Raw genomic sequence first — 23,154 nt, 5'->3', positions numbered from 1 at the left:
GATTGTTCCAATTCTTTCATATGCTTCTGAAATTTGGGCAACAGAAATCACTAGTACTGATAATTGTCTTGAAAGTCTTTGTATTACGTTTTTGCAGATTTATTCTAGGAGTCAGTAAATGTACTCCTTTGGAAGGCATAAGAGCTGAGTTGGGTAGACTACCATTGAAGATCTCACTTTAAATTTCTGTTATAAGATATTGGTGTAGACTGAACAGTTTGCCTTCAAATCACATTCTTAAAAAGGCACTCACAGAAAACAGAAAAATTCAATCTCTTTGGGTGAAATTTATCAAGTGCAATTTGGGGGATTGTAATCATATGCATGATCAGTTCATCGGGAGTGAAATCATATTGTCAACTAAAGAAGAAAAGAAAAGAAAATCTTACAAGTGAATATTTGGGTTCATGGAGGAGAAATCTGTTTGATGACGTAAAAAAAATGGAAATGGTAACAAATTACGTACATATAGAATTTTCAAAACTCAGTTTGTCTTCGAAAATTACTTAGAATGCTTGTCTGACTTTACACTCCGTAAACATTTGTCCAAATTCAGATTTAGTGACGATAACTTGGGTATTGAAATGGGAAGAAAAAGTAAACCTAGATTACATTTGAGTGAAAGAATCTGTCAGAGATGTGATTATAATGAAATTGATGATGACTTTCATTTATTATTTTCATGTTAAAAATCATACTTCAGAAAGAATTTTATTGGGACAAAGTAGTGGTACAGATTTTTGTAAATGTTCTCTTAGAAAAAGATGAAGTTGTGAACAAGGTAATGGAACAAAATGTTCTTGATCTAGCTGTATTTCTAAAGAATACAAATGTATGCTGAACCCTCCAGCAGCTCCGGGCTGAAAAATGTCCTGCAGGTAACTTTTGTTCATTTGTTGTTCAGACTTTTACTGTTTTCTTAAAGAGCACATGCTTATACTGAGCTCAAGCAGCTCCAATGAATGTAATTATTGCATGTTTTCGTATTACAGAGTTGAATGGTTGTTTTTCTTTCTCTGTATTGTTCACTTACATTTGTAACACATCTTGATGTACCATACCATACTCTCTGTTAGTATGTGTCGAGTAGGCTAAATAAAGAATATTCGAATATATTCCATGTGCCATGTTGCAAATGAGTTTTGGGCTTAGGCCCTATCACCATGAAATAAGATAAAAGGAGTTGCACGAAAAGTTGTTAGACGAAATTTTCTTAATTTCACCGACTCGAATGTGAAAATATGCCTTCGTGCCTTTCGCAATGGGTTCATCTCATCCGTACCGTAGGCTTCCCGTCGGACATTTCGTCGATTCATGTGCGCCTGCGCAGTGACGTGGATGACATCATTCAAATACACGACGCAAGTTGGCAGATCAAGGGCTATTCCGGTCATATTTCACGCGAATCTCACATAATTATCTACATTTGGGATGTCTTCTTACGGTCAACTTGAAACGGACGATTCATTTGACTTTCTTTTCAAAATAGTCCTCATAGGAGACGCGGGAGTGGGCAAAACATGTGTTGTACAGCGTTTCAAATCGGGAACCTTTCTCGAAAAACAACACAGTACGATCGGTGTCGATTTTACAATGAAGACACTGCACATAGATGGTAAACGAGTTAAGGTAAGGCAAGACTCAATACAAGGTGAATCTGCTGTTATGTTTCCAGTTTAGGTTTTTTCTGTACACGTATTCAGTAATGAGTCTTCTAATGACACTGAAGGAACCCGGAAGTAGCCGGAGCCGTCACATGTCCACCTAGCAAGACTTTACAGAATCTGAACAGGTAGAAGTTTCCTTGACCCCAAGGCCAACACCTAGTAATACTGTTAGGACCGTTTTAAGGGATATTGTTGAGAATTAGTTCAAAGATATTTGCTAAAATTTCCACTTCGTAATTTTTACCGACCAGTGACGCCTTTAGTTTCCTCTGTGTGTGTCACGAAAGAACTTCACAGGAAACCACAGGTTCTACATGTTGGTATCTGTTACATCTGTACGGCCATGGAGGTAGTACTACTACCTCCATGGTACGGCCAACCAATCAGGTGTTTCCCCAATTCCCCAAAATCCATGGTACACTTCATGTGAAGTCAGAACTTAAATTGTATACTGAAAAAATTCCTGAGTTCTATTTTATTACGTCACCTGTGTCCGCCCATTTCATGATGGAATGTGAAGAGGCTGACATCGGTGTTGTATGATTGATACCTGTGAAAATTCCATCATTCTACATTTGCATATGATTTGCAGAAACTAAGATCACATTCTTCACTGACATCTGCCAAATCTGTAATCATTGCAGCTTAATTTGGCAGAAACTACCCAGCTATTAGTCCTGCTACCTTTACAGCGTACGAGAGGTAGGCTTTTTAAGCCCTGAGAGTAGTTACTGGACAAATTGATCTGTCTTCAGTTAAAAAAAATTCAAAATGGAATCAGGGAACATTGTTGATTTCGCCAACAACATGCTTCTCTGAGTAGCCCTGTGTGAGAGCTTATGGTATCCAAATGCTCATGGTATCCACCTGGTAGCCCACCCCTGTGGTACTTTTAATTACCGGTAGATCCCATAGCGTGGGCACATAACTGGGGGATGCAAATATGCAACACTTACGGCAGCCATACACAATAAAGACAAATGACTGACTATGAATGATACAAATAAAAATAGACATGAAGGAATGCCAACAGTTTGTTTTGTAATACTTACCATTGAGCTAAAAAAAAAGAGATGTTTCATGAATTCATTTCTGGACTGCTTCAGATATTCAGTCAAGTTAATATGATTAATATTTGAAATAAGGATTGGTTAGGAAGTTCAAAAGACAATTTGACAGAAACATGCCACAATAAACCTTCACAGGGACATATTGCCAATACCATTATTGAAAGGTCACCAGACTTGACAGCTGGTACAAATAACTAGAAATGTGATTATAATAGTATTTCTAGTACTAAGTACAATATGAATAGTTCCTCACAGTCATAGTTTTACCGTGTGTGATCCATGCCCTTCCTGCTTTATCTCTATGTTTGTATGCTTGTCCAGCTTTTGATGACACTTCATTGCCGCGATAAGATAATTCTATTATACCTGATGATCAATATCAGCAGTACTTCCACTGGACTGTACAAATCTACAAGCCACACTTCCTATAGGAAGCCCAACAGAACAGTAGGTCATTTTTGCGTACCTGGAATGATAACCATTAAATCCTGTGTTTTTTGCTGCAAGGTTTCTCCTTTCAGGTTGAATTCCGTGGCTTTCATTTCTATGATTTTATTTCCAAACTCATCGCTCTGAGCAATAACTGTGATGCTTTGAAACTAGCACCTTGTATGATGTCCTGCGAAAGCATATTTTACTGTTGTGATAATCAGTATTGTTGATAAATACAGTGTGCACCTTCTCAGTGTCACATGAGTATTTGAATATAATGGTAAATCACAAAACTCACAGGCAGATTATATTAATGTTTCAAGATGATGAATTTGTTCTCTCAACAGACATTTCCTCATGTCTTCGGTAAAACTGCTGAATATAGGTTTCCTCTTTCTTGTTCCTTGTCAAGGGGTCAATAGGTCAGTTTCATTAGCAATGCGTGACCTCACATCCTGGTACTTTTTGCATGGAATATGATATTTCAGTTTCACATGTTTTATGTAAAAGACAATGGTAATTTTTGCTGAAAAAAGAGTGTTCGGTAGTAATTGTTGACAGAATTCTGCAAAAGAGGTCAGTTGTAATAGAATTTGAAGTAGAAGTGGTAGATTGGTCAGGACGTGTGATTATCTAGGAATCATGAACACCAATCACATGTTATTGATTGAACTGCCAATCACATGTTATTGATTTCAGAATAGCAGTTTTATGTGCAGTACATTATTACCCACACCCTTCAATCAAAGCAAAACATTGAATCAAACCAGTCCTTGCCAAGGTGGCAATAGCTGCTCTGTAAACTGAGTCACTGTGAATGATAATATTGCAGACAGTTAGAGGTCAGTTTTCAACTTATATGATACACAAAAGGCAGAATAAATGAACCACAAACATCAGCATCTGACACTCTGTATTTGAAAATCAACACATTTTATATTTGTAAACACCTGCTTTATGTCTTCCTTGCAGAAACATGCATCTAAAATGGTTATGATTTATCAAAAAATAATTCACAATATTGAAAAATACATTTTAGGGAACAACACATCACACATGACCAGTCATGTGACCAGTCATATTGATAATATGGGTGCTATAAAATTTCACTGGCTTATAGTAAAAAATTGTATTTCCTCTAGTTTCATTCACGAATATTGCTGTTAATAGAACGTATTTACATATAAATCATTTGTTTTCAATAAATAAACATTTCATTTCATTAAAAAAACAAACCATGAACATCTTCACAATCGTCCGTACTTCTGAAAACTGTAAACAATCAGCGCGACGCTTCTGTGATCAGCCTGACCTTTCAGGGTCGAGGTCAAGGGTCACGACATTTGCTTCCGGATTTTGGCCATACTCGGACGTACGGGGGCGCAATCACATTCAGGCCAGATCAGAATACATCAATCTTAGTCGCGCTGCGTGCCGACGCCGAAATTACAGGATTTTTAGCGACAAAAACGAAGCAAATACGCCTATTTAACTGTGCCGGATATTTCCGGCGCTCTAGGTATATGGTAATTCAATATGGCGCCGGATATATCCGGCGCCATAGGTAGTCAAGGGGTTAAATATCAAATCAGACTATCTTCAAAATACATCAGTCCACTATTTCATGAATATTTTATGTAATTTAAATATCACAATGAACTTACTTCAGGAACATCAACTATTTCATTCAGACACGCATACAAACATTTTTGCTATTAGAATATATTAAATCTGTAAATAGTTTTGTTCAGACAGTCTGTTTCTCTGCATTCAGGATCCCCCAGTATTAATATTTCTTTTACATTTACCATGAAAGCAAAAAAGCTAGTTTTATACAGGTGTACATTGTATTTAACACCTTGGTGTGGTAGGAGAAATTCTCTGGAATGTACAGTAATGTAGTACTTGTCTTAACTTCCTTAACCCTTTCACCACCATGGTTTGTCCCAAATCCATTGTTTTCTATGGTAAAGTTGGACCTATATACAGGGAACTGGGGTGAAAGGGTGAAATCTACATTTGTTATACATGTATCTTGTCTGTAGAGAAATATTCTGCACCTATGAAGGAAAATGATTTCTGTGACAGTAATTTTAAATGTATACATCTTTATTTAACTACATGTGTGATTACATTGTACATGTAGTCTCTTTAACGAGCCTTCTACACACAGCTCTTGATTTTCAAACTGAGCACAAGAATTTGAAATCCTGTCATCATAGGATGTTGATGAATTTTTGCCAGCTTGAAATTGTTACTATTAACAACATCTCACCATATTATGATTTTCTTGCAGTTACAAGTATGGGACACGGCGGGTCAAGAAAGATTCCGCACGATAACACAGAGTTACTACCGTAGCGCAAACGGTGTGATAATTGCATACGACATAACCAAGAAAGAAACTTTCAACAACGTACCGAGGTGGATGGAAGACGTGAAAAAATATGCCGGTGGCAACGTCATACAGATGCTAATAGGTATGGTGACGTCACTGTGCATTGACACTGCTTTTGGTAATTTGTGGCATTAATAAGATGTGTGGGTTGCAATGCATTTACCAGAATTTATACAACTGTTAAGACAGCTGCCCCTACCTATAACATTTCCTTTACAGACAGCCTGTATTTGTATTTATCACTGAATAGGTAGGCATGCAATTTCATGAATAAAAAAAGGCAGGGTCATGACCTGATAATCAATACTTCGTTATGGTAACCCCAAGTGATGAGGGTATGTGACATCCATTCTAAACCTGTCCCCTGAAAGAGATCAAAATAATTGTTAAGTTTGTGAGTTTTTAAGAACTGTAGGCCAACACTGATGATGAAAAATAATCTATAATATTAGTGAGTGTAATAGTGCAGACTGTTGTACACAGAAATTGAAATGACATATGGCGGTTCAGAAAATGTTTCATTTCAACTCCATGCTTTCTTGTAGTTTTCACCAAAATGTCAATGGTTTAGAGGTCTGCCCTCATGTCTCCTTGAATGGCTAATTATAGAAATGAATGACACAAAGGATTCTGGGCCAGGATGGAGTACTGTAAGAGGGTGTAGGGACAGTACATGTATAATGTAGTCTATTGATCAGATGGTACTTATGATTTGGTTTGGAGTGCAATCCTATGTGGATTGAAACATAGGAAATATTGTCATTATCAACAGGTTGCTCCCCAATTTGAAATACTGGTACATGTACTGGTATTGTGCCAAATATTTTCAATGAATGACAGGATAAAATGGCTGTACTGCTAAATCAACACATGTACATATATAGCTTCTACACGTTGGTTAGTGTGTGCATTAATAAATTGATAAAGAAGCGTTTTGGCTATTTTAGTGTCAGTCAGGCTGTATATTCTTGGTTGAATATTCTACCAGATGTCATATACATATACACACAAGTTTAATTTGAATGCACCTTGTCAGGTTAGTGCATATGATTGCTTTCTCTGTCAAGATGAAAACAACGTCAAGATGTCTGTCATCTTCTCTCATTGGATCTTTGTGTGTTCAGTTTCTCATTTACCCTTTTCCTGCCAAATCCATATTTCACCACCAGGTCAAGATGGTTAAAATTAATGAAACACAACGTATTCCGTATGATGTATTTTAACATAATACTATACATTTGAAGGCTGTTGAAAACATAATGCTGTAAAGTTGACTTTTTTTGGACAAAAGATGCTATAACATACCAAGCCAAGTGGGTGAAAATACGTCATGTTTTGGCTCAATACCGCTTTTTTACTGACTTTACTGATGGGGAAGTGATACAGTTATTACTGTCTGGCAGGAAAAGGGTTAAATGTGTTTAGCAGTCATCAGATTTCAATTCTAAACTGTCCTCTTTAGCCCTTTCAATCCCAGTTCTGCTTAGATCTTTGTACAAGTTTAGAAACTCGCCATTCAAAAGTTGAGATCATACAATACAGTAGTGGTACATCTTAGTTAAATGTGACATTTAGGTCACACAAGATGAGTTGAAATATGTATTATACAAGACCTTGATAGCCAACATACATTTTAAAATGTCACCATGAAATTATCTTGTGTCGTATTCTCTTTGTACACTTTGCTATGAGAGCTGAGCCTCAAGTACCTGTAGTAACACCGTACAAAGACTCATAGAAATACTGGCATAAAAGCAAACATGTACACTATAAAAGTTTGATGACATACACATTGCCGATACCCATGTCTCAGTGCAAGTAGACAAAGAAAAACTGGAGATGAAATGGTCACATTAAGTTGTTATTGTTGTAGAATTATATACACATTTGTTTTTAATTGGCAGCCCTACATTTATGTCTGGTATGTGTGTGTGATTTATTTGTTTGCAAGCAATGCATGTTGTATCTTGGCTGTGTAAAGTATTGTTGTCAAAACAAAATTAAAGCTTGTGCCTAGTCACTGATCTATTCCTTCTATAGTGCTATTGCCTTGTTTTAAAGTATTTTGTTTTTTGAGTAACGTGATTTCTTGTTCTACACCCTCCATCGTATCTAACTGCTGAGTGTTCAACTTTTCAGTACAGCATTTGTGTGTTAAATGTCAAGTGTTATGGTTGGCAGCCAAATTTCACTCCTGACTTAGAGTTCATTGTCAAGTAGAAGAAAATTGCATTTTTTTCAAGGCTACTACTTTGCCTATTCGCTAATTAATCAACATTTACAAAAAATATGAAAATGTAAAATACTTCTTCTAACAACATAAGAACTGTTTATTTGATACTGCTCATGGGCAGAAAGTGATAAACTTGTAAGGATCATTGGAAACATCAAACATTACTGCAGCTCATATCCATCTTCAAGCCTTCAAATCTCATAGGTCACCTTAATGTCAACTCACTTAGAGTGTACTGCTAATGAATGTAATATGTAATGAGTTGTTATTGGGAGGCCATAGGAGTTGTCTCTTGTGTAGCAGTAACTGATACAGAATTCTGACTGTCATATTGTTTGAAAATTGGAATAGGAAAAGAGGATTTGTTTGAGTTTGAGAAACACGTAAAGGATGTTTGCTACATTAAAATTTCAAAATTGTTCTTCAAGCAGAAGTGAAGGCCCACTGTGTACATTGATTTATGAATACCATGTACTTGATGTTTCCTTGTTTATATTTGATAATGGAAATGTGCTGTACCTTCCAAGGTTATATGCTGTACCTTCAGAGGTTATATCTCATTCTGTAGTCATGGCTGTCCTTTTATTGACCCCTTGTGACTTACATCCTGGTACTTTTGTTAGTGCGTGATCTTTCAAAACCTGACTTTTCTCACTCTGAAGCAGGAATTCATTTCACATAGTAAAAAGTACTTTTATTTTCAAAATTTAACCTCTTGGAGTGTAACCCATAACAATGCCAGGATGTAAGGTCATGCAGGGGTCATGAAAATGGCCGACATCTTACTTTCTATTGTGCCACTTTGATTTATGAATAGTACAGTTTATATCCTAATTCACGTCATATCCGTAAAATTTTAATGACTATAATGTAAAGGAAGGTAGATTAACAAAACCAAGTCTCAGTGTATCTAAGTTTTTACATCCTGTCTCTTTGTGAGAGCATGCAAAAACTGTGTTCACTACACTCAGTGTGACAGTTTTCGGACGACCTCAGTTTTCGGACATTTAGTGACATGCTGTTATTTACACTCACTTTGCTCCGTATCGATAGCGTTTTACAGGTCATGTGACCTCATATTAAGTAAGGTGACACTGTTGTTGCATTTCCGATAGTTTTTTTGGCAGAAGCTATTGAGTTCGCTACGAGCGCCGGTCACAAATTGTCGTCTGACACCGCGTCAGTGATACTGTATACATACTGCCGTCAGGTCAAAGTAACTGAAATTTTGACTAAAGTCCTGATTTAGCATTGAATTTTGAATGTGGGGGAGAATAATGATTTTGGAAATATTCTTTCCATTGTTCGCTACGATTGCATGTAGTTTTAACGACAACTGCGCAGTTGTTTCGAGAAAAAAAAAGTACATTTAACCCTTTTCCTGCCGAGCGCCCCTGTCAGTTATCCTGCCAAGTCGGTCAAAATCGGCCCCCTTTTCCGTGTCTACAGAAGATAGGCTCTCCTGCACGCTTTCCTGCCAGGCATTTGGCGGGAAAATACCGCATTTTCGGGGTACGATTACCGACCATATACGTGTTAGACTTCAAAAATTTTTGCATGCCCGTATAGAGGGGCAACCGCTGATGAGGTTGTGTCCAGAAAATGACGAGGTCACGGGCGTTGTTTGCCCCAGGGGACGTGCACTTTTATGCCCTTTTCTAGCTTACTTTCGCGGAAGTAAAGCTCGTTCGCCGGCACGCACGGCCACACCGGGGAAACGTCACCTCTCTCGTGGGTTAGTAGAAGACCCAGGGGTTAGTGCTATGGGTGCGGCAGCACCCTCAAACCTGTCCTGTTTCCCCTGGGTTGTGTCACTTGGCCACGTACTTTGAACGACTTGGAAGAGTCGCACATTGCAGTCTGCTTTGACGTAGTGTCAACGACATAGTTCCGCCATTGAAGGAAGGCGTGTACGTAGTTTGGCCAGTTCAGTGAACACTTAGCTCGTTAGTGTTACCGTTTCCTAACACGTTAGTTGTGCAGTTGTTACTAAGGTGCAGTTTTGTACCACCTTAGCTCTGGACAGTGCAACTGCTCTATGCACTAACCCCAACGACAGATGGTTGGTACAACGTCTACGTCGCACGAGCACAGCCTCCGTTGGGCTGTGCCCCTCCCACGTGATACAACGCACGTTCATCCATTACTATAGCGTCCTTACGGATCTGCCAAAAACGAAAGTGGGGGTAAAAACAAAACAAACAAAATATGCGATCATAGATAGTATTTTATTCGGAATAATTTACATTATGCCGAACAATAAATCTCGGAGTCTGTCTCGACGTCCGAGTGCATGGTCCGTGTTTCAAAAATTACATCGAGGTGCAGATCCGTGTTTCAAAAATTACAATCGGGGGAAGTGTTTCAAAAAATAATGGGGAATTGTACAAAATAATCCGTCTAAACAAAACAAACGAAAATATGCGATCCATAGATAGTATTTTATTCGGGAATAATTTACATTATGCCGAATAATAAATCTCAGAGTCTGTCTCGACGTCCGAGTGCATGGTCCGTGTTACAAAGATTACAATCGGGGGATTGTACAAAATAATCCGTGTTTCAATTTACAATCAGCGGGATCGTAAAGCACAAACAAACGGCACAACCGTGCTCAAAATGTGATCATGGTCCGTGTTAAGAATACAGTCAAGCCACTGTTAGGCGAAGCTGTCCCCTGTCCGTTATTTACGTCGGGTTCTCTTGCTGAGTGGTGTCGTCGGGGCTGTGTGAGTAGAGGTCTGCACGCCAATGCTCCTCTTACCTCGTAGCATCATGCGATGATGAAAAGCCGCAAAACACTCGCCCTCGTGAAGATGAACCCCGCACAGACTACATCCTTTGGACGTCTCAGACAGTCGTCCGCTCGCAGTGGTCTTACCCTCTCTGCTACATACTTTACAGCATTTCTGCCGCCCCTCCAAACGGCTGACAACGTGCATCGGCTGATTTTGTGGATTGATGTACGAGGCAAGAGAAACAGTGGCCTCGACCTCTCTCACACTGGGCTGCGATCGCCCACAATAACCGCCAATGAGTTGTTTCCCGACACGCAGATGAAACATCTTATGGGTCAGCTTACTATCAGGGTGTACATGCTTGAAGCATATATATGCATTTACCAGGGCAACATCAATCAGGTAACATGCCAGATATGTCCACCATCTGTGGTTCTTGCGCCCAGTGTGAAAGTACTTGCGCTTCTGGTTGGCTCGGTCGACGCCTCCCATGTACCGGCGATAATTATACAGCGACAGAGGCACTTGTCGCCGCTCGTCTCCCTCCCCCACTGGCACGCACTCCAAGGGTGGATAGACCGTATTCAAGATCAGCACCTGAGCGTTACTATCCTGATAAGCAGTGATGTTAAGACGAGAGTCCGTTCTGGTCGTGGCTTTCATATCCCCAACAGACAGAGGAAGGCGCTTCCTCTTACCCGGCGGAATTAATTGAGGGGGCATGGTGCGACGATTACGGCGGTTAAAACTCCCGACCATGTAGATCCCGGTCTCCATCAGCTCTCTAGCAGTAACGACCGTGCTAAACAGGCTATCACAGAATAGGCTGTGATTATATCCACAGAATGGCTGGACCAGCTCCATCGTAATTCTTTTCACCACACCTCGCTCCTGCCGTCTCCCATCAGTCCGATCCCGATATTTCACACCTAGGTACGGTGCAAAGTTAGCTATGTATGCAGTGGTGGAGTCGCACAGCTGCCATATCTTGAAACTGTCTCGATCAGGCTTATGCGGTAATCTCTGCTTAAATTTAGAACGGCCCTTACATGTAAATCGCACCATGCCCTCGTCGATGGAGATCTCTCTACCCATCTTATAATTATTTACGCACCGGTCAACTATGGGCTCCATCCATGGATTGATTTTATACAGGGGATCCTCCTGACACCGACGTCGGCGGCGTGCCTCATCAGGATCACGACGTGGATCGTTCTCTGGGTCTGCCAGATGAAAGTATCGCATAAGCTGCTGAAAGCGACTGCGGGTAATCACAGTAGAAATACCCTGGTTTCTCAGAAAGGGATCGCTAGACCAATAATCCTCCACTGATGATTTACGGTCGATACCCATACAGACTAAGACGCCAATGAACGCCTGCACCTCTCGGTAGTCAGCGTTACGCCAGTATTTATCTATTTTCCTAGCGATATGTCGCTGGTGGAATTTGGCGTATTTATTAGTCTCGTCCTTGGCCAATCTGATCAGTGTAGCTGGAATAAACTTAAAAAAGTAATCGAGCTCACGGGCGTGGCTGGGCAAGGTGAAAGTCGGTCCTCTCTCATGGTCAAAATCGGTCTCCTCAAATATATTAGCATCGGTAGTCTCCGACATACGCCAGACAGGAGGGGTGTCGTCCTCCGCCAACACAGCAGCAACGTCATCATCGTCGTCAGAGCTTGCCTCACCTACATACTGCCTGTCATAAAAGTCATCGTCCTCTGCCGCATCCTCGTCAACCTCCGAGTCGGACTCAGCGGTGATATCACCGTCGTCTGGGCGTCTGGGCCTGAACTCGCCCGTAGCGGCATCAAGGATCATATCTGGCTCAAAATCAGGTGGGCTATCCTGATAACGAACCCTCCGCACTATCTTTTTCGGCGGGGACATCGCAGCACACGAAACTATGGCAGGAGCGGGCTCGGCAGCCTCTGCTGATGACGAGGACTCAAGCTCTTTCGCACTGGGCACAGGAACCTCTCCTGACGCAGGATGAGGGCTCATAGTAGCAACAGGTGGTGTCTCTCCCGGAGCAGCCGGGGGAGAACCAATGGCATCAGCCGTCTCATTACTCACTGTCTCACTAGCAGCAGCAGACGTAGTCTGTGCAGGTGAAGTATCTCCCACAAGAGCAGATGTAGTCTCTGCAGGTGAAGTAGTCTCTCCCGGAGCAGCCGGGCGAGAACCACTGGCAACCGGTGACCCGTCATCATCCTCATCGGCAGAACGATCGCTCTTACGTTTACGCTTACCACTGGGTTTTTCAGCCGGAGATGGCTTCGCCTTACGGGAGCGTTTCTTGCCCGACTTCTTAGAACGTTTACTAGGGACATCACAACGATCGCTACCACTACCGCCCGGAGACTCTGCATCTTTGAGCTTCAGTCGTCTGCTCGCCTTCAGAAAACTTTTGCGGTCCGTCAAGCTCATGTCTGGAACAGTGTCGACAGACTAGCAGGTCCCTCCCTTTTAAAGCCACAGGGAAACAAAGCCCTGGACATGATTGGACGCAGGGGTGTTAATATATGCATCCACCTGTTATTATAATGGACCTACGGCAATCAGTCCACCAACCGGCGCTGACATTCCTACCCGTCATGTAAATTGCCTGTCCGCACCATCTGATATGCTAATAATACTCATTTGCGATGCAAATCCCTCGAGTACTTAGCATAACATAGTCAATGTCATTAGCATCTCAACTTGACATTCCGTCCAGCTGGGTACGTGGCATGCGCACCTGCCACCCAAGGACGTTGGCCCAAGCCCATGTTTAGTACGGGTGGGAAACCCGTATCTTTAACCTCATGTCCCTTCTAAGTATGCCTGCGCAGGGCGTATTGCCATCCAAGTCAGTGACAAGCCAACCCGACAGATCGCCCATTAAGCAGTAATGGACTGGCCGTCTCGTTCTTGTACGGCAACGAACAGTGCTTCAGCGGCTTGTTTAGGTCATAACCGTCGCCTGCCGAGCGGCTTACCCAACTAAGGCGGTCAAAGATGAAGGATGCCAAAATTGTCAACAGCTGTCTCGGCCTCGTCCGTTGGGCAAACATGGCTCCTTCAAATAACGTGGCCAGCACGTCTACGTCATCAGCGGTGATGACGACCCGTCATTGACGCCCGAGTGCGTAAAACTCGGAATATACCGACAGGTACCTCTACCTGAGTCGGTCATACTACGGTATAAACCAAACACAGGTCTGCCAACTCCCGTTAGACTCGGCCGTTAGCCGAACTTCACAGGGACAACATAGGCGTAACAAGTCGGTGAACAACGGTTCACGCACCTAACCGCAGCCGCCAAGTCGGTGAACAATGGTATCAAATTTTGAGGCCATGTTCCTGAATGGCAAGGCTGAGGCGGTGTGTTTCGTTGCACGGCTTGAACGTCTAGAGCCAAGTGCAGCCGACAACGTCCGACATCTGAGTGGGTAGTCTTTTCGAGAAGGTAACAAGTCGGTTAAAAGCGGTGGTTACCCTTCACAAATGTCGCTCAAGTCCGTTCGGATCAGTTCCATGTCAGGGACTAATCAAGCCGAGTCCGTCAAATCCGTCCGCACTTCCCGTCAATCAGGACCAAGTCCGTGATTTTCGTCTCGCACCATTGGCAAAAAATTGCACCGCCAGCTGAGGCGGTCTTAGGCGGTTGCCTTAGAGAAAGCCGAGTCTGTCAAATCAATCCGCACTTCCGTCAATCAGCAGTCCGGGTCAGCTCCAAAATTGGAGACTCATTATGATAATGTATTCCGGCATTCAGCCAATCATCGACCAGATTACATCATTAATAAAGTACAGGTCACGCTGGGTCACAAATTACCCACCAAGTGTGATCGGCAGTTTTGGGCCGCTTATTAAGCCCCTGTCTTGTGAATTTCGACGAATTTCGACAGTCAACATAATCCGCGTGTTCTGCAGAAGGTCATGTCCAACAAGGAGTCCGATTAGTGAACAAATATTCGAAATATTGACGATTCATTTCTACCCCCAGTTTATCGATTTCGCTCAAGTACCGAGAATCATTTTGTGGATGTTCGTCATCTCTATTAGAAATACTGTTATAAAGGTTATTTGTGTAGGTACGCGTATAACATTTTGCAAGAAAGAAGAGCAATGTCAGAGCTTTAAAACGGTACCTGTTTTGTAGTTGTCAAACGCAGACTAAAAATGGTACGCGATTTTGAAAATGTGTTGACAGAGTGGCCACACAACTGTTCCCCATACGGTAGAATTTGTATCGCTGCCATCTCCGATACAAATGGGGTACATGTATTCTGAACGATCTGTGTAGGTACACGATTTATATTTCGCAGGACTTCAAGCCAGAGTCTAGGAATCACAGCGATATATGGGGTTTGGTTGTCTTAGCCAGAATAAAACTGGTACGCGATTTTGAAATTGTGTTTTGACAGAGTGGCCTCACAACTGTTCGACATTATGACAGAATACGGCGCGGGAGTTCGACACAGTATGGCGTACGTAACGAAGGACGCATGTGGAGGTTGCCAGGAAATACAATTTTTACTGATGGCGCGCTGGCCGCTGATTGGCTAATGAGAGGGGGAAAATATTATGGTATAGCGTCTCCAATTTTGGAGCTGACCCGGACTGATCAGGACCAAGTCCATGATTTTCGTCTCGCACCATTGGCAAAAAATTGCACCGCCAGCTGAGGCGGTCTTAGGCGGTTGCCTTACAGATTAGCGTTGCCGAGATGGTCAATTTCGGCCGCAATCTATGTAGTGCCTCAGAGCCAAGTTACCCCAAACTCCGCTAGAATACGTCAACGTGCTAACCTGCCAAGTACGCTACTCGTCCCCCCCAAAAAAACCAGTCCCCCACCGGGGTGGGGGACTGGCTGGGTAGCTTCCGCACCTTTCCCTGTCGTTGGACTCTCTGTGAACCCATTTCGAGAGCAAACGCTGTTCCTCGCCCAAAACCTGTCCTCGAACGACCCCTAGCGCGAGCAAGGGTTTGCTACACGTAGTTCCGTCGACTAGGCAGGAAAGGGGGTACCAAAAAGTAGCCCGATTTCCACCGCCTTGGCAGGATAACGGCCATGGCTGCTCAGATTCTAGCTACACCGAATTTCAAGCGGATTTTCACCGACTTGGCAGGAAAAGGGTTAATGAACGTAAGAAGTGTCAGTTTTCGGACAGACAATATTTAGCATAATTGTGTAAACGTGGTAAGTGACTTACTGCATAAAAACTTGACAGGTAAATAATTCCATACAATGAAATATACTCGCTATTGCGATTCTAATACAAACAAAATATGCAATGGAAACAATTATAAGTAATACTCACTGAACAAACTTAGCGAAGTTAGCCACACCGTACGATACAAGGTGCCGAAAGCAACATGCACACACAGAGACAGCCTGTGTCCGATATCTAAGCGCTATACACGTCGAAATATAGTTTAGTCGTCCATGGATTAAACTAACTAGTTATCATGAAATATTCTTATATACAGTTTTCTAAACACATCGAAATTAAAAATCAGTTGTTTGAAGTTTCAAATTATCAATACTTAGCTCCTAATCACATTCCAAACACAACGTTCGATTTCTGGGATTGCAGTCCGATTACTACGCCTTCAACATGGGGTCAAAACTTTTGCAACTTTGACCCCGAAATACCACTCCCGTCGTGTCAACTGAGTTTGAGGATAACCACAATAAAGTTTCGAAAGGTATGGTAATAAGATTTCGTATTGCTGGTCATTTACGAAACGACTTTGGGCGAAATTCACTACCCTGTCCGAAAACTGTCACACTGAGTGTACAAACTAAACTGAATATTCTGCACAAAACACTGTCATGAAAGGTTAGTATTTGAGTCACATTCAAAATCATAAAAAGGTTTGGTGGTACAAATTTCAACATAGCAGGCAGCTCTTCAGAGAGAAAACCCCTATGCACATCAGGGAGGCAGTTTTAGCTGTGAAGCCTGTGTATGCATAGACCTGGTTTAGAATAAGGTAGCATGTACCTTGAAAGTGAAAGACTTAAAGCTTTGCTCAAACTTTTCTCTATATAAAATCTGGGATCATTATCCAATGTGTGGAATTAGAGAAGCATATTTCTGAACATATACCTCATATTTGAAATTCAAATTGGCAATGATCCCTGGTTAGCTCCATTGTGACAAATACTATTTGTGATTTTTGAAAAAGACTGAAAATTTTTCTTTCTCAAAAAGCTTTAAAATGAGCCCCCTTCCCCCCAAAGTAGTAGATAAGAAAAGAATTGTAAAATTTGAAAGTCCGAATATCTGTCCCTGAGGCGCATTCTACCGTAACTTTATTTGGAATAAGAGTGAACACTGTCTTTCAGGAAGATATAACTTAACTTATAAATTCATCATAAGAATGATGCATTGTAGTGTCACGTTGAAAACTAATTGGTCCCAGAATACTGTGTACCTAGCACAAATGAACTTGTTTACCTTGTTTCACCATCACTCTTCTCTGTGCCATCATCACATCTGGCCCAAATTTGTGAATCTTATTAAATGAAAAACATGTCCCACATGAACTACATTAACCATCTGAGGATACCTTAATATGCATTCAAAACATGATCTTGGCAGACCCTTCTTGGTAAGAAATACACAAACACATACAGACTTAACCTGATGATCATGATAGTGATGATAGTGTGCATTGATAGTATGTGTCATTTTGATCCTCTGGTTTACACCTTTATTTTCATGCTGATTTTCAATTTGAATTCCCTGCAGTATAAACAGGACTGCACCAGATGAAATATGTGCTCGATTTTATACAATGTACAGTGGAAAATTCCTGTTTGTATGTTTGTCTGATGAGCTATAACTCAGAAGCTAGGTCCTGTATGACAGCAAATTTTCTCTGCTTACGTGATGAGGAAACTAAATTTGTTACCTTTTCTGCAGTTTCCGGTAATTAATCTGAGAAGGGGATCAGGGATATTATACTTTGATTCCGATGCACTGTCAGGCCAATAGCCTCGGGGGTTACTCTTGACTCTAGCCTCACAATGAAGCCTCATGTTGGTGAGGTCTGCTGTTCTGTCATTTTCCATTTACGTTGCATTTCACTTATTTTCGTAAGTATCTTCCTAAATCTGCCGCAGAGCAATTAATCCACGGATTTATTACATCTTGCATTGATTCATGTAACTCATTAGGACTTCATAGATACTCAATTGTCATATTCAATGAATTGAGAATATTGCTTCCAGGATTGTCACTCATTCTAAACCCACTTCACATATCACCCAGGTGCTCAATCAGTTACACTGGCTAATATTTCTCAACGTATAATTTTAAAGATTTTAATTGTCAATCACAAATGCATCCATTCCATTGCTTCAAACTACCTATGTGACATAATTTCTTTATATGTTCCAAATCGTAATTTGAGATCTGCTGATCAGCAGTTTAAACTCTGCCAAAATAGGTCACATACTGAGAATATTGGGATTGCGCTTTCAGTGTTGCAGCCCCCTTTCCTTGGAACAATCTTCTACTTAAGGTCTGACGCTCCCCTACTCTCTATTCTTTTAAATCAATTAACTTTTTAGGGGTGATATGAGTTAACCAGATGAGTTGATGTGCAAAGAGTTGTTTTGTTGATTTTTACATTTTTACACTTTCATATTTTTCTTTTAGCTCTGGACATTTCTCATTTTACTTTAATACATCTTTTGCATTTTTTAGTAGCAGTGTAATTTTTATGGAGCGTCTGTTATCACTGTTTATTATAGAGGATATAGACCTTTTATAAATAAATTATTATTATTATTACTATTATTATTATTAACTGTTTACTATTTGTGTGTTGCATTTTCAGGTAATAAATGTGATCTAACAGAACTCAGAGAAGTGCATTTTTCTGACGCCAAGGCCCTAGCAACACATCACGCCATGCTTGATTGCTTTGAAACATCAGCAAAGGATGCCAGTAATGTCGACGAAGCATTTCTTAAAATGGCCAGGGAGCTCAAGAAGAGGCATGGAGGCGGGAATGCTCTGGAAACAGGGGACGAGTCACCGAAAATTTCATTAGATTCAAAAAGGGTGGACAGCAATTGGGGATGTTGTAGTTAGTCGGTCAGTCTGTCAGTCATGATGTTTCCTCTCAGTGTCTCTCTGGTACCACCCCGCATTTCCCTGGATTTTAGATCAGCCCGTGTTATGAACTTCTCCAAAATAGGCTGATCCACTATGCAGGGAGGGGACACAAAGTTGAAAAAAAGGTGTGTAAATGTACAAAGTTGGCATTGTTGCCTAGGTGTTCCGTATAATGCCGAGAACAGGAGAAGTATTGGGTTGCAATATACTCAGTGCAATGGTGTAACCAAAATGTATAATATTTTGAGAGAAACTGAACGTGATATTTTGCAATTTGAAGGCTGGGCAGTGTTCTGCAAAGTACCATTACTATACTGTAGTCGTCTACTCGATCAAGTAACAGGGTTTTTAAACATTCACATATTCCTTTGAACAGAGAGAGGGGTTTCTTTATCCTGGCAGGATACTCATAGTCTTTACAAAATCTCTGAAAAAAAAAATATCATATACTTCCCTTCTTTAATTCCTGTACTAAATAACGAGTCAAAAAATATGTGACTGGACGACTTTTTATTTATTCAGCCACATTTGAACTTCCAAGATACTGTACCATGTACAACTCTAAGTCCTCTTTTATTTATTCAACAAAAACTTAACTACTACTGCTAACATTATCCCATAATACTTTTTTTTGCGCAATGTATCCGTACTGTAATTTCCCATTGACAAATTGATGCGTGTGAAATGCAAGTGAATAGTTGTTTTTTTTGTTGCTTTTCACAAGTACATGATGAAACTACAGTCACTCTGTATGATGGAGTTGACAGGGTTTGACAACAGCATTTGTTATACCGCAGTTAGATGATGGTTGAGCACTGAGGTCGTCTGGTTGACCCACACGAGAGCAACAACATAATCTATTGGTCATTTTATCATTCTCTCTATGTATGAGTAGAGAAGACACAATAGATGAATACTGCCATATGTTTTACAGTGCATAATGTATCTTGCTTTCAATGTACAGAAAAATTTATACACTTCACATCCTGTGTGTGTACAGAAAGTGTGAATCTATCGTCATAAATTTGAATGAAAAATCAACTTGTACTGCTAATCTAGTTTCTCCTAAACATAAGTAAGACTATATTCTAAAGTCTGACATGTCTGATGTCAAATCAAACCCTTTCACCACCAAACCATGGTGTATTCCCATTGCTTTCAGTCGGGAGGTCAGATCCATATACAGGCAAACGGAGATGACAGGGTGTGCAGAAACTGGAAGATGGTTTCTAAATAATGCTTGCACATCACAGGAGAGAGCTTAGATCAAAATGTGTGAATTTAAAATGGGAAGCAGCCTCTTTGTGCAGAACGTCTGTGTCTAAATTCTAATTTATCTCAATTATTGCCTTAAGTCACGTCGCAGACGCAGCTTTGACATCAAATCTTGAGGCTGTCAGTTGTTGTGATATCCATCCATGTGAGGCAGTGAGCTTTCTAAGTTATAAAAAATGTAAAGAAAAGGAAAAAAGTGTGACATGAAGCAGCCACCCTGTTAACCATTGGTGAAATTTTCAGTATCCCACATCCTGTGTCACAAGTTCCCTTCCATTATTGACAAGTCATCAAGACTCGATGGCATATGTCTAACATTTCGGATTTAAACTTCAGTTTGGTGCTACAGTGAATTACCTTGTGTGCAAAATTACATTGGCCAATAGTATTGCCATAAACTATGCATGTGCGCTGAATTTGAAAACACACATTATATCTTCCTCAAAAAACTTGCATAAGCTTGTCTCCAAGTAACCACTCACAGAGAATGAACAGCTGGTGTAGTATTGTGCGTAAACCTGTCATAGGTACAGAACAAGGCGTACTGTGATCGTGAAACATAATTTTTTGAAATAATTGTGACAATGGCTTGGCATTGTGTCATGTGTCATTTAATTGGTTTAGTTTTATGATAGTTTCTCCTTAAAAATAGCTTCGATAACCTCGTATACAGGGGATCCAAAAATAAAGGTGCCATCCAGCTGACAAAGGGTCTTTAGATAGTCCACTCATCAACAGGGAATGCTGAAACATCACCATAAGTCACCGGGTTTTGGAAAGTATGAAATTTGGTAAGGTCATTTACAGAGCCAAGGTACCGTTTTGTTTTTTTTAATGTACAATTATCCTGAGAAGAATTAGTAGCAACAAAGTAATCTGTATCTTAGAGATGCAGTAGCTAAACTCTATATGTCTCACACTTTGCAGACAGTGTAATTGTGTACGTTCATTATGCTGCCTTTTGTTTTTAACTGTCTGAAATAGGTATTTAAATTGCTCAGCGGTCAGCCTGTTGCAACTTCAGCATGTCCATTGTTATTGGTGACAAAGTGAAAGTGAACACACCAAATTCACTTTGACAGCATGTCCATGCAAATTGCATAGCAACCAGCCACAGGGAGTAGCAAATCTATACAGTGTTCTGTAGCCCCCCACCTTTAAGTATCAAGGTAATGCCAATGATACTGTTCACCACAAGGGACAGGAGAAATGTAGCTAGGTAGGCAGACTCTATTATACTTTATTTTGTTTCTGTGATGCCTCAGTTAAAATGTCCTCTTCCACTTCTTGCTATCCTTGATCACTGTGCACACCATTGTTGTAATCTGGTCACCAACTTCTGGGTAGTGAACACATGTTTTACAAGGATGATGGCAGAATCAAAACAAGAACAATCACATGTATCTCCCCTCACCCAGCGATATTTCTCCTCCGCCCTGTGGTGGTCATCAGGCACCATAGTGCTGTATCAACACTTTGTGGTGCCTTACCTTGACTGGTATTGTAGATCCGCTGGTCAGAGCTCAAAATCTGCATTCCTGGGCCTGAAACCTCTGGGTTTGTTGACCCCTGTTGCCAAAGACATTGTTCGATTCTTAGTAAATTTATCATGCTTTAGTATGTTACTAGTACAGTATTGGGTTGTTCTGCCCGATTGAATTACCGAAAAAAATTATTTTCCACAGTCATGGCTATTATTCCTTTGATTATGCTTTGACTGTCCATCAATTTGCAACATGTAAAGAAATACCTGTGTCTTTGTACGTAAGACAAGCCATGTACATATTGAATGTAAGCATTTTTGATTTAAAAGGAAATGAAGTACAGATGTAAAGAAAATAATAAAAAATTGCAAATGAAACTTCTATAGGATTGAAGGTGGTGGAAATTTCTCGAGAAAATCATACATTAGGTCCTAGTAGCATGCCCAGGTGTTTAATGCTTTAACTTGGGTTGATGTGGACCATTATCATTTTAACAGTTGATTCTCTGTAGTAAAACACCTGGTGATTATTTAGTTTGGATATTTGACTGGGATATTTATTGTTTCCATGTTACTGCATCATCTGAGATATACTTCGTAGTGTCCATCTTTTTTGTCGCAGTCACCCACTGTATGGAGATAATGTTTGTCGATAATCTTGCAACCACTTTGTTAATGTGTTCGGAAAAGAATGTAAAAAAATTTTAAAAAGTTTGTGTTGGTCTACTGCAAGACATGTCACCATTGCATATCAACCATACCTTGCAGTGGTTGTGTTGTTTGTCATGAACGGAAACAAGCAGTGTCAAATACCAATAATCACACTCAAAAGGACGGCTACTCTCTCATCCTCTGTAATTACCAGTCAACTGTATACATGTATAATTTTATGTTGTTGTAAAGACTTTCTTCAAACATGTGAATAAAAACAGCATTGTGTAAACACTTTCAGTTCTAAGTCATTTGATAGAATTTCAGTTTCAAAGCTCTCCAATTTCTGTAAACACACCCCTTATTCATATACGTATGTATGTACACACTCTCAGATTCTGATGAACTCTGAGAGAGGAAACTGGAATCAGATATTCAATGACCAAATCTTTTCTTAGCATTGTGTAATGTTTTCCATTGGAAAGAAAGACCATCTGTAGAGGGAAATTGAGAGAGCACATAGTGTTTTTTGAGCCTGCTGCAGTCCAAGAATTGACATGACCATGCCTAACGTTACTATAGTTTGTTACTATAGAAGCTTGCAGTGAGATTTCATTCATTGCTCTTGACTAGGATAACTTCATATAACCCTGTTTTCATGCAGCACTAAATGAGCCATATTGAAAGTATTTATGTAATGGTGAATGTCTATGCTGTTATCTAATTCACTGAAAAAGATCAGCAATTTCCTCCTCTGACCATATTCAACACTGCCAGATAGTCTCACAAATAAGTCAAGATTACATGACTACTGGCTTTACCACCTTTCATGGTTTTGTATGACAAACCCAAAATCCAAGTACATGTACATACGTATACATTCTTAACATATATAATTGGTACATGTAGATAGTGTTTTCAAGATATTATTGATCATTTACGACCCAAATGTGAAAGCTATTTGATTTCTTGGCAATTCACCGAATCAAATCTGTGCAGATGTTTCTATTGCCATGGTAGAACTTTACCATTCATGTACAGCTTCTATTACATTGTCAGCTTGTTTCTCTTTTCCTTGCCTTTAGAC

The 23,154-nt window shown here is 40.5% G+C and overlaps 1 protein-coding gene across 1 annotated transcript; it reads left to right on the top strand.

Annotated features, from left to right (window-relative positions):
* The first annotated feature begins 1,328 nt into the window (after positions 1-1,328).
* LOC139135271 (ras-related protein Rab-43-like) lies at positions 1,329-22,361 on the top strand. Its single transcript, XM_070702575.1, has 3 exons — positions 1,329-1,629; positions 5,466-5,649; positions 18,378-22,361. Exons 1-3 carry the CDS (start codon positions 1,432-1,434, stop codon positions 18,632-18,634), a joined length of 639 nt encoding a protein of 212 aa, XP_070558676.1. The 5' UTR covers positions 1,329-1,431; the 3' UTR covers positions 18,635-22,361.
* Positions 22,362-23,154: the final 793 nt, after the last annotated feature.

Source organism: Ptychodera flava, chromosome 6 (genome assembly GCF_041260155.1).
Source record: "Ptychodera flava strain L36383 chromosome 6, AS_Pfla_20210202, whole genome shotgun sequence".
Taxonomy (NCBI): Eukaryota; Metazoa; Hemichordata; class Enteropneusta; family Ptychoderidae; genus Ptychodera; species Ptychodera flava.
The sequence above is the reverse complement of the archived record's forward strand: the minus strand, read 5'-3'. Positions and strand labels throughout refer to the sequence as shown.